This window comes from Protopterus annectens, chromosome 9.part0 (genome assembly GCF_019279795.1).
Source record: "Protopterus annectens isolate FY-2018-M chromosome 9.part0, PAN1.0, whole genome shotgun sequence".
NCBI classification, from domain to species: Eukaryota; Metazoa; Chordata; order Ceratodontiformes; family Protopteridae; genus Protopterus; species Protopterus annectens.
In genome coordinates this window covers 1211168537-1211186464 of record NC_056743.1, presented here as the reverse complement: position 1 = coordinate 1211186464, position 17928 = coordinate 1211168537, and the positions used below count along the sequence as shown (strand labels likewise).

The 17928-nt window shown below is 38.6% G+C and overlaps 1 protein-coding gene across 1 annotated transcript in view; it reads right to left on the bottom strand.

The window, feature by feature from the left end:
* Positions 1 to 1102: 1102 nt before the first annotated feature.
* LRRC55 (leucine rich repeat containing 55) overlaps positions 1103 to 17928 on the bottom strand; it is a 123010-nt gene continuing 106184 nt past the window's right edge. Inside the window, exon 3 of the mRNA XM_044084133.1 lies at positions 1103 to 1545. Within this exon, the coding sequence (XP_043940068.1) occupies positions 1310 to 1545 (236 nt within the window). The 3' untranslated portion in view covers positions 1103 to 1309. The remainder of the gene's footprint in view (positions 1546 to 17928) is intronic.

The following is a 17928-nucleotide window of genomic DNA, read 5'->3' as shown; positions in this document are numbered from 1 at the left end:
TGAACTTGAGAAACCACAAACCAAGAAACTCGTTTTACTACAAAAATATAACTAGGTCCTGTTTACATGCCCTTATTTGTGTCACAGCTGAAGACAATACTCCTTACCACTGGGACAGAGCCAGCTCATATGGGAACTGGCTGGCATATCTGTTGCTGCAGGGCTTCAGTTTCTACTGCGTAATAATCTTTATTTTTTTACATTTTAGCTTCCATTTACTATGCTGGACTGTCACAGCTGCCCCCCTCCCCCCAACACACATATATACACACACACACACACACACACACACACACACACACACACACACACACACACACACACACACACACACACACACAGACACACACACACACCACCACCACCACCCTGTCTTCCTGAACTAAACTTCAGGAGAGTTGGTTGTTTGAAAGCTGTGACGGATTGGGATTTTACATTTCTTTTTTATTGTGGTGGAAACAAAAAAATTGTCCTAAAAAAACAGACATGGAAAGAACCAGTGACACATGTTAACATTACCTCCCATATGGTGAAGTCAGAGAAATTAAAGAAGCAGTTATTAAGTTAACAGTGAAACATAATTTTCAACCTAGGATCTGAGACATTAAATTAGTATGGTGCATTAAACTACTGATGAATGCATTAAAATGCACCAAAAGGGAACACTTCTGAGCTATGCCATTTGTAGTTTGAAACTTAGAATCAGGCCTTTTGTGCAAAGTGTTAAATGGTTGTATAGCTAAGAGGGGTCTAGAACTACAGATTGTCAAGTTTGTTACTGATACACACTGTTACAATTTTTAAAACCTTGTTATATCACTCTTGATGAAACAGCATCTTTGCAAATAATGTACTCAGTGACACCTTGATCATCACAGGTAAAAACTATAGCAATGTAGGGCAAGTAGAATACATAAGAACTGCCGTCAAGCAGAAGTAATCATTGTACTTCATTTAAAAGAGCTTCTCTTAGACTTTCAAGATGCAGCAAGCATGGTTTGTGGATAATCCCCTTAAATCAATACTCTGGGCTATATCATTCACCTATTAAAATGGCTTGCACTATACAAAAATATTTTTACATATAAAACAACATAGTTCGTTGAATGTGCATCATACATTTTTAATGCACGGCAAAGTGATATGTTCTAGCCAATTGTGTTTACATATTTTGTATTTTAATTCAGATAACTCCCATACAAAAAAAAATAAATAAAAAATGAGGAGAGGGCATTATGTTTTAGTTGATTCTGTTCTGATATATTTCTTGTCTTGAATTGGAAACAGTGGTAGGTGGTTGAAAAAATAATTAAATTTCCTCCTCCTCACTTGCTTTACTCCAGCGGTGGCAGCAGTTGGCAGTGATACCAAGTAGAAAGTTAGTTGCCACAGAGGCAATGGAGACCACAAAACCCACAAAGGCAATGAAAAGATAGTCATCAAGTGTAAGTGAAAATTGGCAAGCCTTGAAGCTCTCCTCTGTCAATGACATCAGGGGGACCCCTTTGACCTCAGGAGGTGCAGCACATTCAGCTTCCTGAGAACCTGGAAAAGAAAATATTGGTGTTAGTCTTACTCCCTTATGTTAAACAAAGTGAGCAGCTTTGACATTCATCACAGAATGTGAAAAAGCACTGTTCCATCCAATGAAGGGATAAGTAGAATAAATTATATAGTAATGTAAAGAAAGTATTGTAATTATAGGAGCAAGAACAAGAAGTGGTCCTTGTTGGTAAATATAGGCTATAGTATCAGGTCTATATTATATACTTGAAGTTTCAAAACTTCGAGCCTCATATGATCAACAACATATGAGCGAAGTTTGAAACATCAAATATATAATAAAAAAGAAAAAGAAAAAAGAAAAACTTACCTAAATGCTCTGAGCAGGGGGGCAAGCCCCCCTGCACCCCCCTACTTAAATATACAACGCCACGATCATACTTCAGTACAGAAATGGGAAATCTTCCCATTTTGTGCCATACAGAGTAATTCGTTTTAACCTTCAAACTTGTAAAAGTTCGATCATATGGTGTCGACCATGTGACATTTGAACTTTTACAAGTTTGAGCTTATAATAAGAACCCATAGTATCATAGAAGAGCCCTATAGTAACACAAATGTACTCATTTTTCCCACCAGCAGAATAAGGTAACTAACAATCTCTCACTTCCAACTTTCATCTTAGAATTAGCTGCCCTACAGCTATGCCTTAAAGTCTTAAATGGCTCTTGAATGATCATGTTGCCTTGTTGAGAAAGCTGTTCATTGAGCCCTGCACTACATCTTAAGAGTTAGAAATATTTCTTCATATCACCCCTTATTCAGTCCTATCCCTCTCCTGATGTATTCTATAACGCAGTTATTGAACAGTTCCATGTTGTTTTTTGCACATCTGTTTCTTGGAATATGATACCACCTAAAACTGGTTAATTTTTTTGAAGTACTTCAAAAATTCTAACATAGCAGACTCCTTATCCCTTTTCCTTTACTCTAACTGGGATACACATTAGTCTTCCTTTCTCTGTCTTTGCCCAGTCATTATCATCATCTTCATCAACCCCCTTATTGTTTGGAGTGTCGTGATAACTGTCACCATCTCTTTCAGTTCAGTACCACTCTTCTGCCTTTTCCAATGGTCATGTCTGATTGTCTTCTCTCAAACAATCCCTCTCTCTTTGCTAGATGTCCTCATTTCCTCCTGCCTTCTTCCATTTCTCTCAAATCATCTTCTGCTTTCCTGCACATGTGCCTGAACCACTGTAACCTGTTCTCTTCGACCTTCTCTGCAATTGGAGTTGCTTTGGTTCCTGCTATTATATCCTTATTTCTTCGTTTGCTCTACAGTATGCCATGTCCCCTTCCTACTGTACTCCTCCTCACCTACATTTCACTCTCTATCTCCACCTCCCAGTGCAACAGTCCCTCCTTGAAGATATGTATATCATAAGTTTCTCTGTCCTCTAACACTATTGATTAGGCCCTTACCTTCTACCCATCCCCAAACTTGCCCTAACATTTCAGCTCTCCACTGATAGTTTTTCCCCTCGCCTCTCTCCTTCAGTGGCTCTACCTGCTCTGTTCGCCCTGCGGGCTCACTCCGCTCCCCTACCCTACCCCCAAATCCCACCCACTCCAGTGCATCTACATTTATAGTCACATCCTGTCTCCTCCCCTATTGCCCTCAACCTATCTCATCTCCTTACTCCTCTCCCTCCTTGATACATCTCTTTAAACCACCCCTCCCCTCTCCATTCCTTCTCCTGACTGCTCTCTCACATACTTCCCCTCATTATACCTACAAACTCCCCACACAGTCACTACACCTTCTTCTAATATCTATCCTACCCTACTCATCCATGTCTCTTCCACACTATCTCACCTCATTTACTTATCTTTTCTTTCTAACTGCTCTCTATAATGCAACTTCCTATTCCTCTACCACACTACCCTCCTCTTTCCCACTCCCATCACCCTCCACTATCTCCTTTCCCCACCCTTCAACACCCCACTTTTATTTAATATCCCCCTCCCTAGTTCAACCATATCCAATTCATTATTTCAAACTAAAACTACTTACAGTCCATCTAAAATCTCCCGCTATCAAAATTAAATTGCATCGCCCTCTTCCATTGTGCCTCAATTCAAAGTTTCACCTCCTCTCTCCTTTCTCTTGGCTTGCTCTTGCAGGAGATATCCACCCCAACCCTGGGCCTACATCTACTAACAATCTCCCTCCCGCCACCTCCTCTAATAGATACAGCCATAAATACCTTAAATTCATTACCATTAATGCCCAGAGTATTAATAACAAAATAACACTTTTCCATGCTTGGCTAAATCTCACTACACCTGACATAGTAGCAGTAACCGAAACCTGGCTAAAACCACAAACTACTAACTCTGAGATTTTACCACCTGGCTTCCAAGCACTTAGGTCCGATCGCAATAACAAAAAAGGAGGTGGTGTAGCCTTAGTCTACAACTGCCTGCTAAATCTCAGCACATACCAAAATCCCATTCCTAACTTTAATAATGCAGAACTAGTCATAGGAATCCTCAAAATAAACAACTTCAAAAGTATCTGTATCATAACCATCTATATACCCCCTGGGGACAACTCCTCCACTCTTGAGGATATTCTCTGTTGGGCCACAAACAATATCAAGCATGAGACTTACATTCTAGGTGATGTCAATATTGATTGGAATGCAATTAATAATAAAACTTCCTCTCTGTCTATCAATCTTTATAACTTTACTCAACTAATAAACAACATTACCAGACCAAACAAAAATAACCCTCCAGGCTCCATCCTGGACTGGATTCTAGTCAGCCACCCGAACAATATATCCAACTCTGGTATATTACCAGACTCAATAAGTGATCATCTCCCAGCCTTTATTAACCGAACTACCCAACAGCTCCCACACCAACATCAATATGCCCACTCGCGTAACCTAACTAATTTTAACCCTTCTGTATTTTCTGAAACCCTTAAACTTACAAACTGGGATTCACTAAAAACTCTTCCCCTAGATGAAGCCCTAGCAGTCTTCAATTCTACCTTCCTTAAAATCCTAAACTCCCAAGCCCCCTCTCGAACAAAACGAATAAAACACAACTCTGCTCCTTGGCTAACTAAGGACACTAAAACTCTAATGCTACAAAGAGACAAAACTTGGAAACTATACAATAAAAATAAAAACCCAGCTTCCTTCCTTCCTTCCTTCAATTTAAGCAACTACGCAATCTCACTAAAAAACTTATCATAACTGATAAAAAAATCATACTATACCAAACTACAGTCTACTCTCGCTAACAATCCCAAAAAATTCTGGAATTCCATCAATTCCCTCCTACACCCAGGTACTAAATCCAATCCCTTTCCAGATGACAACAAGGCTGACACAGAAATTGCAACTCTCTTCAACTCCTTTTTTACCAGCTCCATAGCTGATCTGACTAAATCCTTCTCCTCTTCCACCCCCACCCCAAACCCAAAGCCTTCTTCACCATCCTCACCTCAATCCTGCTCCCATAATCCCCCTCCCACTTTCATTCTACAACCCATGTCTACCACCAGTATAAAAAAACTTATTTCCAAACTCAAACCATGCTCCAATGCCCCCGACAATATCCCATCACTTTTTCTCAAGCTCGCAGCCGATGGCATAGCACTACCTATCAGCATTCTCATCAATAGATCCATCCACGAATCTTATGTTCCCAAACTTTGGCGAGCTGCCCACATTCTGCCCCTTCATAAAGGAGGCAAAAATAATAGCATTTCTAACTTCCGCCCAATCGCCATTCTTTCCCCAATTTCGAAAGTCCATGAAAAATGTATCCACCGGCACCTCATGCCCCACTTCCTCACTAACCAACTCCTCACTCCTACTCAACATGGGTTTTGGCCTGGCCACAGTACCATAACTGCTCTCCTTTCTTTCCTAGACATTGTCAACCATGCCCGTGACTCTGGAGAAATTGCCTCCACTGTTCTTCTTGAACTTTCCAAGGCATTCGACACAATATCCCACACACTCCTTCTCAACCACCTTTCTAACCTCAATCTCTCCCACAATTCCCTTTCTTGGTTCAAAAGTTATCTCCCAGATAGATCCCAAGCGGTGAAATGGAATACAGGTACCTCGAACTTCTTACCTACCCCTACCGGAGTCCCTCGGGGTTCTATTCTCGGACATCTGCTCTTTAATGTCTTTATCAACAATCTCCACTCTGCAATTCCTCATTCTCAAATTGTGCAATATGCAGACGACTCCACTGTTATCTGCTCAGCCCCTAGCCTTCCCGAGCTCCAAGCCAAAACCCAATTGGCCTTCACAACCATAGAAAATTGGATGCTTCAAAACCATCTTTCCCTTAATGCCAATAAATCCCATATCATTCTCTTCTCCCCCTCAAAAGCTCTGCCTCTTGATAAGCCATCTTTCAAAATCTCCAGCCTCTCCCAGTCACAAATAGACGTTGTTAATAATGCAAAATTACTCGGAGTTACCATTGATGAACACCTGACATTTAATACTCATATTCACCTAAACATAAAAAAAACCCATCAGAAGCTCGGTATGCTTTACAGAAATGCTAACTTTCTTTCTTTAACTACAAGACAAACACTCGCCACTACCTACCTTCTCCCGTCTCCATTGTATGGTGCTCCTCTTCAAACCAACCTCATTGCTTCTATCTCCTCAAAACTTGAAAGTTGCTACTACAAAATCGCCAAATTCGCTACTAACTCCACCCATTCTACACACCATTGCATCTGCCTCCATAGTCTCCAATGGCTAGAACTCCCTAATCACCTGGATTACCTCCAACTTACTACTGCACACAAACTAATTTTCAAACCCACTGCTTGCCCTGCATTATCTAACATCTTGCCCTTCTACACTCCTCTCAGGCCCCTAAGATCTAGTCACCAAAACCTTATTTCTGTATACAAACCCAAATGACTTCCTGGCCACCTCCTACTTTCTTATACTATAGCAAAAAAATGGAACTTGCTTCCTTCCCTTCTAAGACTCACTACAAGCTATGAACAATTCAAATCTCTTCTCTATTCTCACCTCTCCCAAAACTGGAAATGTAATTGTATACTTCCTACCTAGATCTTAATATATCTCTGTTCCATTTTCCCCCCTCTGACCCTTCTTCTTCAAACTCTCTCCTCAGCTCCCCTCCCGCTACTTCTTTATCTCCTCTCTCTCCCCTGCTTAAACTCTTATTTCTTCATTTTATATCTTCTCCTCCCCCCTGCCTACATACATGTCTAGACTTACTATTGTATCTTTTGCCTTTTTCATAAGATGTACTTTTAGACTCAAACCTAAAATGTATCTTAGTCTAACTGGTCTTTTTTTGTTTATCTTCCTCCTGGCATCTCTTCTACTCAAATTCCTTGCTTCTCCTTCACTTCTCCCCTGATTTACTTTTCTTGCATTCAAGATCTATGTATAATCTCTTCTTATATCTCTCTTCTATGCTAACAATACAGTCGCATAAAAAATATTAATTTCTTACGTATACTGCCAAATGTACTATGTTTTTGGAAATTGTTAAAGGTGTTATCCTGCTATAACACAGAGTGTTATGTGTGTAATGCATTATTAATATGGAGCTTTTCTCCCCGGGCCTCCACTGAAAACGGGCTTTCGAGCCCAGTGGACTTCCCCGGTTATCAAACTGGAAATAAAATAAATAAATAAAAATAAATGTCACCCATCTCAAGCACTTCATCTCCATCACCTCCAGCTTCCTCAGCCGATCTGCCTTCAATGCCCAGGACTGAGTATGAAGTCTGATAAGTTGCACAAAGTATCTCAAAGTCATAAATATGTTTACTAATCCTAAAGCAGACTCTGCAATTATTTATTTTTCTAAAACTTCTGCTGCTAAACAGATTGCTAATGCTATCCCAATTCCCAGACAACAGTTTAAAACCTTTTGATAGACTTGGAAGGAAAGTTTATTCTTCTATTACTTTAACTTTCAGAATGTTGAACAGCCAGGCTTGCATGTTGACACTTTTACTGACTTTGTTTGATAACCTGACAAAGTTAATTGTTAATCTTCTCTCTAGACAGGTTACAAGCTCATTGAATTCCTTAATTGTATCTGTTTCGCATGTAACTGAACACTCCCTAAAGTGCTCCTATGAATCTGCAGATGCTGTCTGCAGAGCTGCTGCTACTGGATCAGTTATGCGAACATTTACTTAGTTACATTCTCAAAATGTATAAGACCCATGCTTTACAGAGAGAATCCCATGTTTACTTTTCACTGTCTGCTTTGACAGAACTTAACATGTTGCTGAGTAGTGTTGCCACCTATCCATTTTTTTTTCAGACTGAAATTAAAGCAATTGTTGGTTCAGAAAACACTGTACAAACTTTGGTATTCTGTTAGAAAAAAGGAGCCAACTATCAGAGTATGTTAAATTGTCAGATATACTATGCTTTTTTACAAAAAAGCATTGTAAATTGGCAGGAAAAAAAGCATTGCAAGTCCTCCTCACCTGACATGACGATGATGTCACGGAATGGGGAGAAAGTGGGCAAGGAGAGGGGAGGAGATTTGTGGGGTTATGGGAAGTGCAAGGGGTGTGGCCTTGGTCCAGTTTTGGGCACAACAAAAAGTAGCAACTCTATTGCTGAGGTACTTAAAAGATTTGATGAAAGAGGAAAAGTGATTCAAGCGGTAACCCACATTTTCCAGCCCTCCTTTTCTAAGTTAATAAAGGACTTAAAGAACTTTTAGAGAACAGTCCAAAGGTAAAGTCCTCATAATATATGCTTATTTATTTATTTGTGTATTTATTTTTGGGTAGGGGTATTAATTAGAGAAGCCACAGATCTAGATATTAAATAGTTCAAATGCAGTTGGTTTAGAATCTGATTTCTATTTTCTGGCAATTGCTTTTTGGTAGCCAACAGAATTCAACTTAATAAGGCCTTTCTATGTCTAGGCAATTCAGATCCTGTGTCCCAGCTCAAAAAATCATTGCCCTAGTTAAGCTCATTTGCTCATCCAAAATTCCTAATAGACTACTTTGTAGGGAATTTTTAAAGTCTGCCAACTCATGGGCTAGGACTGAATGCTGAGACTTCAGTATGGACAAGGTCTTGATTTAATAGAGATGGACAGACATATTAAGATCGATGAAAGAAATTGACTACAGAAAGTCAATAAAACCCAAAAAGTTACAAGTTTGATAAAACAAATGAACACCGTAATTAGGTCTGTTAATACAGGTTCATGTGATATAACAGAAGTAAATAGAACAGATTACTGTGCAGCTAAATTAATAACACATAAAGTCTTTCCAGAAAAACACAGGGCAGTAAGGGAAAGTAAGGGGAGAAATCAAATGCCACCATGGAACTGTTAACCAGAGAAAACTATAAAGCAATTAAGACAAGAGGTGTCACTGTTAGAAGAGTATAGAACAGGGAACAGAGCAACTAAAATACTCAGAAAGCTAGACTTGATAAAAGCAATGAGCAGTATCAGAACAGATCAGGATCTATCGTGCACTGTACCAAATAATAAACTAAACATATCAGCATAGGCAGAAAAACATAGAAGATATGGAGATAAATATAAAGGGAAAGTACAAAATAAGCAATTTATTGATGATGCAATAATGTTTTATAGAGAATTGGTAAACAAATCAAAAAGAATTGAAACACCGCCAAAAAAAGAAGAAATAGATACAGTTTGGAGAAATATCTATGAAGATCCTGTGGAACATAACAAAGATGCTAAATGGATAGAAGAAATAAAAGAAAGAATAAGAAGTTCAAATGTCCAGGATATGAAATGTGATGAAGTAACAGCCAGAGAACTTCAAACAAAGTTATGAAAAGCTCCTAACTGGAAAACCCCAGGCCCAGATACAGTACCTAACTTCTGGCTAAAAGTATTAACATCTTTACATGAAGACACAATAACCAGCCCCTCGTGGAATCGGTATCAGGAGATAAAAATAACCACATCCGGCAGTGCACGATGAAGGTTTTTATTCACAAATCCAGACACTCAAGCGCTTTGGTCTTAAGGTCTAAGACTTCATCAGAACAAATAAAATTTGCATCACATCCTCTTTAAATACTTCTTTTAACTAATAAAAATGACTTGTCACTAATTACTTAAATTCTATTAGTTGACCATTAAAAAATATAAAAATCTCATGTATGTAAACAAGTCAGACAACAGTTATGACCATAAAATTCCCTCCATATGTAAAATCAATATAAAAACAAATAAAAAATAAATGTTAAGGAAAAATGATAAAACAATATAGGTGTAAAACAAACAAAGGATTGAATGCCAACCTAAAACATATTATCAAGTTAAAGTACTAATGCCTGGTATTTTAATACAGGCATAATACTACAGGCTTTATTAATACCTGGAGGTACCATGGAATTTAATCTAATCTGCCACTTTAATTCTGCCCTCTCTAATCTATTCTTCCATTTCCCCCCTCTAGGATCCTTCCCAACAATTTCCAAGATGCCAAATAAAAATGATTTACAGGAGCCATTCTCCTTCAAGTGCTTATACGGGCATTGTTCTCATCCTCCCATCTTATAGAGTATATGTGTTCATATATCCTTCTTGGGAGGGCTCTCTCAGTTTTACTTATGTAAAAATATTGACAGTATTGAAAGATGGATAGGTATATTAATCCTTTAGAACCACATGAGCCCCCCCCATCAATGTTATATTATTCTTGGGGGACTCTATTTCCACTTGAACAGCTTCTAAGATATATTGACAATAACCACAGGAGCCACATTTCCTAGTACCTCTATGTGGCCCTACTTCTTTAATAGGGTGTTCTAGTAGAAATTTTAAAGTGTAATTAGTTTTGTAAACAAAACAAGGTTCCTTTCCTAGAAAGTCCGAAAGTTCACTGGTGCCCTTAAACATTACCCAATTCCTACACACTACCTACCTAATGGGTTTACTTAGCTCACCATAGGTCAGCATCAAGGCTTGGGTGTATCTATTATTGTTATTAGATGGACTCATTGTTTCAGAAGGACTTAGTGGTGAACCAAGGAGTGGTTTATATCTCTTACCCCATTCATCCATTACTCCCTCACAAATGGAGTATACCATACTAGTTGGGTAACCTCTTTCAATAAAAAAATTCCACTAAGGTGTCAATGTGGAAGAAGGATACTCAGACAGTTCCAATAATAGTTGGAGCAATGGGTCTTATAAAAAACATTTTACAGTCGTACTTAGATATTACCAATATTTGTAACTATATACAGCTTGCAGAAAGAGTCATTACTGAACACATTGTTGTTGCTGCGAAGAGCACTTCTGGCTAATATCAAAGATTAAAACAATACTAATTTCATGAGCTTTAATCATACTTTGACTTAAGAATGGTGTCCATTCCTGTCATGGTATTAGAAACCCAAAAGACTAGGAGAAATTAAAACTGAGACTTCAGCATGTTCAAAGTCTCCAGAGTGAAAAGAGAATTTAAAGTGTAATATAAAGCAATAAAAAGAGTGGGCAAGACTAAAACAAGATGTGCAATAGTTGCCTAGGAGACATAAAAACGGGATAGACCACTAACAGGCTGAAAAGGTAGAATAAAGTGTTTATGGAGAATAGGGTGAAAGTAAGGAAAATATAGTTTTACCAGAGTAACTGCTTGACCAAGAAGGATAAATTAAGTGGAAAAAGAATCAACTAGGGATGTAAAGAATGACTAGAGGGAATGCTAAATATAATTTTTGACTGTTACTTAATATTAATAAATAACTAGCAGCAATTAACAATGGCAAATAAAGGTGTAGACCTTATCTCCAGCTGAGCAAGCATAGCAAACATTTCAATTACTAGACATACATTATGTAGATACTTACTAAAAGGATACTATGCCCAAACAACATGTCCTACATGGGCTGACTCAAAGACTTGTCACTATACTTAGTATCCTACAGACTGCTAAGAGTTGACCTGTGTCTGGCATACAAGGCATCCTCTGACCCATTACCGATGAATTTACTGCACATCTGCAAGTCAAATGGCATCAGAAATATTCAGTTTAGAGATGTAAACCTCCTCTGCTACATCAACAGAACAGTCTGGAGGGACAGGTATATCTCACAGAGGATACTACTGCTGTGGAACAGACTCCCTATCCACATAAATCAAAGTTCATCCCTGTACATATTCAAACGCAACTTAGAGCTATAGATGGGAAACAAAAAATTTATTCCAGGACTGCCCCCTGTACTACTAATGGAAAAAGGCAGCTTCTAGATGTTTTATCCCATGTGCGGGTCCCCTCACATTATCTATGGTATGATCCCAGTTATTCTCATTAGGGGTAATATATCATTATCGACCATGAGATTGGTAAGGCTAGTCTATAACCAAATGAGCACAAAGGGGACCTTGACTAGGCTTAAAATGACTCACAAGGGCAGCTAGCCTAGTACTTACCAATGAACCTATAAAAACTTTCTAACTCAAGACCCTTTTTTCAAAAAACAGTTTAAGCAGCAATGTGACAAATAAACAAGATTTTAAAAAGCAATGGCAAGGAGGCTCTAAAAAGAAAGGGAAAGCCTCCAAGAACCAAGGGCCAAAAAAAAAAATTCAGAATGACTGCCTTTCCAGCTTACCCCCCCCCCCCCCAAGCTATCCCTTACTCAAGCTCTGCCTCTTCCTTGGTGGCATCAGATTACCTTCGACAAATAAGATCAGAGAATCATCCTACAGAGTCGCAGATGGCAATGGAATTATCTCCCTACTTTTCATGCGATTCCTCCTCATCCTGTAAGCCAGTCATCTCTGTTTCCTGCAGTTTGTATCACATGTGTTTCAGAGGTTCATAGAATTAGTTCCTCAGATCAGACAGGCAAAGGTTTTTATTCAAGGATTTTTCTGATGCCAAAGAAAGAGGGAAATTGGAAACTAGTTGTGGACCTTTCCTTTCTAAACCTCTGTAACAAAGACCCGAAGATCACAATACTATCTCTCCAAACCTTGTTTCCTGCCATTCCCTCCTCAGTTTCATGGTAACATTAGATTTAAAAGATTCGTACTGTCAGATTCCACTGGCAAGGAAATGAGACATATTTTTAAGATTTTCTGTCACACATTAACAATTACCTGTCTTCTCCTTTGTCTACCACTACATCAACGGTATTTATAAAAAGTGTCTCCAGCAGATGCTTACTGCAGACGTCAAGGTATACACACCTTTCCATATTTGAATTATTATCTTATATTTGCAAACTGTTTTTTCAATGGTCAAGATTCTCTGAGATGTGTCAGGAAACTCTTTCTCAGTCTGGGATGCCTAGTATTCGACTGAATTTACAGAACTCTAGTCTCATCCTGGCTTACAGAATAGTTTTTCTGGGATGTCTTCTGATTACTTCCTTAGGAAGGGCCTTTCTTCCTCAGGTCAAAGTCAAACTGTACAGAGAACATGTTCTGACCTTTTCCAACAAGTCTCTGACATTTGCCAGGGAATTTCTCAGGATTCTGGGTTTCATGGCTTCTATGATTATTATTATTCCTTCGGCCAGATTTTACACAAAACAAATTCAAAGGTACCTCAAGTCACACTGGTCTCAGCATCAGCACCGTTTATCATTTCAATTTCCAGTGCTGGATTTGTCAGAAGGAAGTTACTGTGCTGGGTGAACCAGTTCTCTTTCAGTCGCGGTATCCCCTTTTCCCTTCCCCCTCCTTCTCAGTCTGTCACAATAGATGCCTCAGACTTTGCTAGGAGGGTTGTATCCAGTGGAGTTAAGAAGTCTGTGGAGCAAACAGGATAGACAAAAGCACATAAATATCGGAGCGATTTTGGCAGTAATCAATGCTCTAAAGGATTTAAACCATCTCTGGTCTCCAGGATCTTTGTAAGTCATTACAGGCAACACCAGTGTTGTGATATATAAACAAACATGGTGGTTCCAGATTTTATTTCCTTTGCAAACTTGCTGTGATGGCGTGGGAGGTGATAATTCAGCTATCTTTGACTCTTCACGGTTCATACATTCTGACAGAGTAGAACATTAAAGCAGACAAGCTGTGCTAGAACAGGACAGACACTCATAAATGAAAACAAAACCCAGGGGTCTTCCAGGAATTGATCCTTTCAAAACTGACAGTTAAATTATTTTCTTGAATTGCTTGCAAACAGGCCTGGAAGACAGGTACTTCCTCATTCCTATTGATGGGAATGTTCTTCCGTGCCTTTCCACCCATTTCATTGATATCCAAAGTTCTATAGATTCAGAAGAACTGTTTTAAAATGGTGGTGACTCCCTTTTGACACTGGCAACAGTGGTTCTCCTTTGTTTTGAAAATGAGCCAGGGTGATTACCACACACTTCCCCTCTGACTGGATTTACTCACAAGAGACAGGGGTAGTTTGATAAACTTCAGCTTGAAAACATTTCAGCCGACTTCTTGGATGATAGAGTTTTGATATCTTGTATTCACCTTTTCTCTGAGGACATGCATCAGTACTAAATGAGGATAAAAAAATGCTACTAGGATATGTGTAAGTAGTTAAGATTTTCTAGTTGGTGCCATACTGAAAAAATATTCTTTCAAGGCTCAAATGCATCTGGTTCTAGAACATTTGTGTGAGTTATTAGCCTCTGAATGTTTTTACTCTTTTTTCAAAATTAATTTTTCTGCCATTTCTGCTTGTCTAAATTAGATCCCCATCCTTCCTATCCTCAAGTCTTCTTCAAAGGGGTTTTACATATTCATCCACCTAGAAAACAGGTGGCTCCTCATTGGGACCTTAACTTTGTGCTTGAAAAGCTAACTCTTCTTCATTTGAAGCAAATTATCAGGCTAAATTGAGACTCAACTTGTTAAATTGTGTAACTCATTGTTCTGACTTTTGCAAGAAGGGTTTCTGAATTGCAAACTCTTATAGTGGATCAACCCAGGTTTATATCACAAACTCGAAAGACTAAAACATCGAATGACATAACATTGAACTTGAAATATTGGAGACTGAGATTATTGAAGCCGCAGAACATCGAATTCTTACCCAGGGAAAGAATTCGGTGGGCCATTTCCGCGGCTTCGCTATTACCTTCACTGCGGTGCAATCTCGGAGTTGGTATATTTAAGTAGGGGGGTGTCGGGGGTGTGGGGGGTTAAGCCCCCAACATAAGAAATAGTTTGTAGTGTTTTTGTGTCTTCCATGTTTTGTACTGGAAGAATGATTGTGTGCTGCTTTGCTGCTTTTGCGTTTACAGTTTACTTTCAGTTGTGCACATTAGACTAGTTCACATAAATGCTTGCAGCTTAGTGTTATTTGGTGAATGGGTGGTGTTGTGACAATTACAGATGTGTGGTTGTGTTTGCTAGGGTTAAGTTTCAGGTTGCATGGGTGAACAGATGGCCAACCTTTGGTATTCGGAGGTTCCGTTTTCATAGTTTTAAGCTTTTGCGGTTATCAGCTTTCGACATTTGCAGTTCGATGTTATGTCATTCGATGTTTTAGTCTTTCAAGTTTATGATATAAATCCAATCAACCCTACCTCAGTTTACACAAGGACAGGGTTTCTTTGTAAATAAATCCTTTTTTTGCCTAAAGTGGTTTCAGAATTTACTCTGAATAAGTCCGTTAATCTCCCTGTATTCTTCCCAGAAGCTAAAAACAACAAAATAAAAAGAATATTTATACACTCCGGGTGTCTACAGGCAGCTCAGATGTTACTTGGGCAGAACTAAATCTTTCATAAGGCTGATCAGCTGTTTGTTTCCTATGAAGATAAAAAGAAAGGACAACCAGTGTCAAAGAAGTCAATTTTCTGGTTAGTTGTCTGGTTGTAGATGATTGTCACTATTGTTGCTCGTCCAGTCAGGATAAAGTAGACAAGTCTTTGTGGGTTCTCTTCAAGCAACTTTATTATGTACAAACACCAGGATTGAGGCTTAATAACTTTAACTTAGATAAACTTGTAAACAAACTAGCTATTACACTCATACATGTTCACTGTCTGGCTACTCTCTCAAAATGGCACTGAAGCTAACATGTGCTTACTATTTATATGCACGTGCCAACCTTGAAACGCTTCTTAAAAATACAGCACACACACACACACTATTCTACATCCTCCCTCTTTGAGAAATAAATCACGCAATATTGCCAACATTAATTGACATGCAATCAGTACAAATAATTCTTTGTCATGCAGTTATACAGAACTAAATACATATAGACAATTATGTCCAGGCTGCTGTGTATTTCACACTAGGCCTAGAAATACAACCAAATAGTGTGACATAGGAATTATAATTAGGTCTATTAACTGGGACTGTCTGTGCTGAAAGGTCAACTTTAGGGACATCAGGAACATCATCAAGAATGGAAGTAGAAGTCAAGACACGTTCTGGAACAGGAGCATTGTCTGGATTGCTGTGAGATCTAGAGTCTGTATCACAGGAACAATGCTGTGATATCGATTCTGGTACAGGAAGAATATGTCTGTGATTTCTCCTGTACTCCACACCCTCAGATTCTACAAAGTAGGATCTTGTCTCGGTACATATACCTGTTACTTGACCAATCTGGTCGAAACAATTTGTATCCTCACTGTCTCTCCTTCTTTCAATGGACGAAGAAATCTGCTTGATTTATCATAGCTGGACTTCTGGAAAGAATGCTTTCTGAATAATTGGGCTCTAATTGTTCTGTTGTGCTTAGCTTTAGGCCTCAACAAACTGGAACTAATAGGCAATAGAAGTCGCTGAGCAGGCAAGCCAAGTATATCATCATGGGGAATGGTTTTGAGATTAAAGTAATAAAGTAAATTCAAAAAGACATTGGTACTATCACAGTTTGACCTCTCAAGTAATTGCTTTGCACTCTGTACTGCACGTTCAGCTAGTCCATTTGACTGTGGATATTCTGGACTACAAGTAACATGTACAAAGTCCCATTCTTTTGCAAATTTCTGAAACAACTGACTGGTAAATTGAGTACCATTGTCAGAAATAACTGTGTGGACTACCATGGACTGAGAAATGATGCTTCAACTTGGTGATAACAGCAGTGGATGTTAGATTAGGTAGTAAATCAATCTCAAATCAGTTTGAATAACAGTCTACCAACACTAAGTAATGCTGATTGTTCCACTCGAATATATCCATGGCTGTTGACCAAGGCAGTTCAGGAACTTTACTTAGCTGAAGTGGTTCTTTTTGCAAATGAGATTTAGCACTATTACATACTGAACAAGAAGAAAGTACTTTATCAATATCTTTTACTAGAAAAGGCCAAAATACTAGTTCTCTCACCCTTCTTTTGGTAGATGCAGACCCCGGTGACCACAATGCAAAATTTGCATATATTCATGTTGTAAGGAAGCAGGAACAATAATTCTATGACCTTTAAAAATAATGCCATCTTCCATCAACATCTAATCTCTGTAAGGAATATAAGTTTGCATTTCAGGTGGTACACTAGATTGCTTTGACGGCCATCCAACACTAATGTAGTGATTGAGTTTTTGCAAAATAGGATCGGCCTTTGTATGATCTCTCAGCTCATTAAGTCTTGTGGTAGAAAAATTATGCATGTCCATGATGTCAAAGTCAAATTTCTCTGCATGAAGCTGTTCCATTGTATTTCTGGATGATCTGAATAAGGAATCAGCCAGATAAAGAAGTTTGCCTTTTGTATAGACCATTTTGAAGTTGTACTTTTGCAATTTGAGCATCATTCTTTGTAATCTCAACTGGAGCTGAACGCATAGGCTTCTTCAGAATAATAACCAGAGGTTGGTGATCAGTTCCAATCTGAATACCTCAACCACAAATATAATCATGAAACTTTGAATGTGCAGATACTATTGCCAAAAGTTCATTCTCAATCTGAGCATTTTACATTTCAGTTTGGGTAAGAGTTCTAGATGCATAGGCTACTGGTATGCCTTCTTGAAGAATAACTGCACCAATCTCAAAAATTTGAAGCATCACAGGAAAGAGTTACTGGTTTATTGACATCATAATATCTTAATGTAGGTAGGGTGGCAATTTTCTGCTTATGGTCTTCAAATGCCTTCTGGTGCTGTTCCATCCAAGACCATATAACATTTTTGTGCATCGATTCTCTCAAAGGTGCTGTCAACACACTGACATCTGGTATAAACTTGCCTAAATAGTTGACCATACCAAGAAAACATTGAAGAGTCTGAACATTATCTGGTGCTGGCATCTCAAAAATGGCTGCTTGCTTGGACAGATCTGGTTGCAAGCCACTGCCAGTAAATAAATGACCTACATATATAAATTTTGGTAGTCTGAATTTGCACTACAGAGAATTGAGCTTTAAGTTCACTTTATGTGCTCTGTCTAGAAATTTAAGGTTTTTGTCATGCTCTGCTT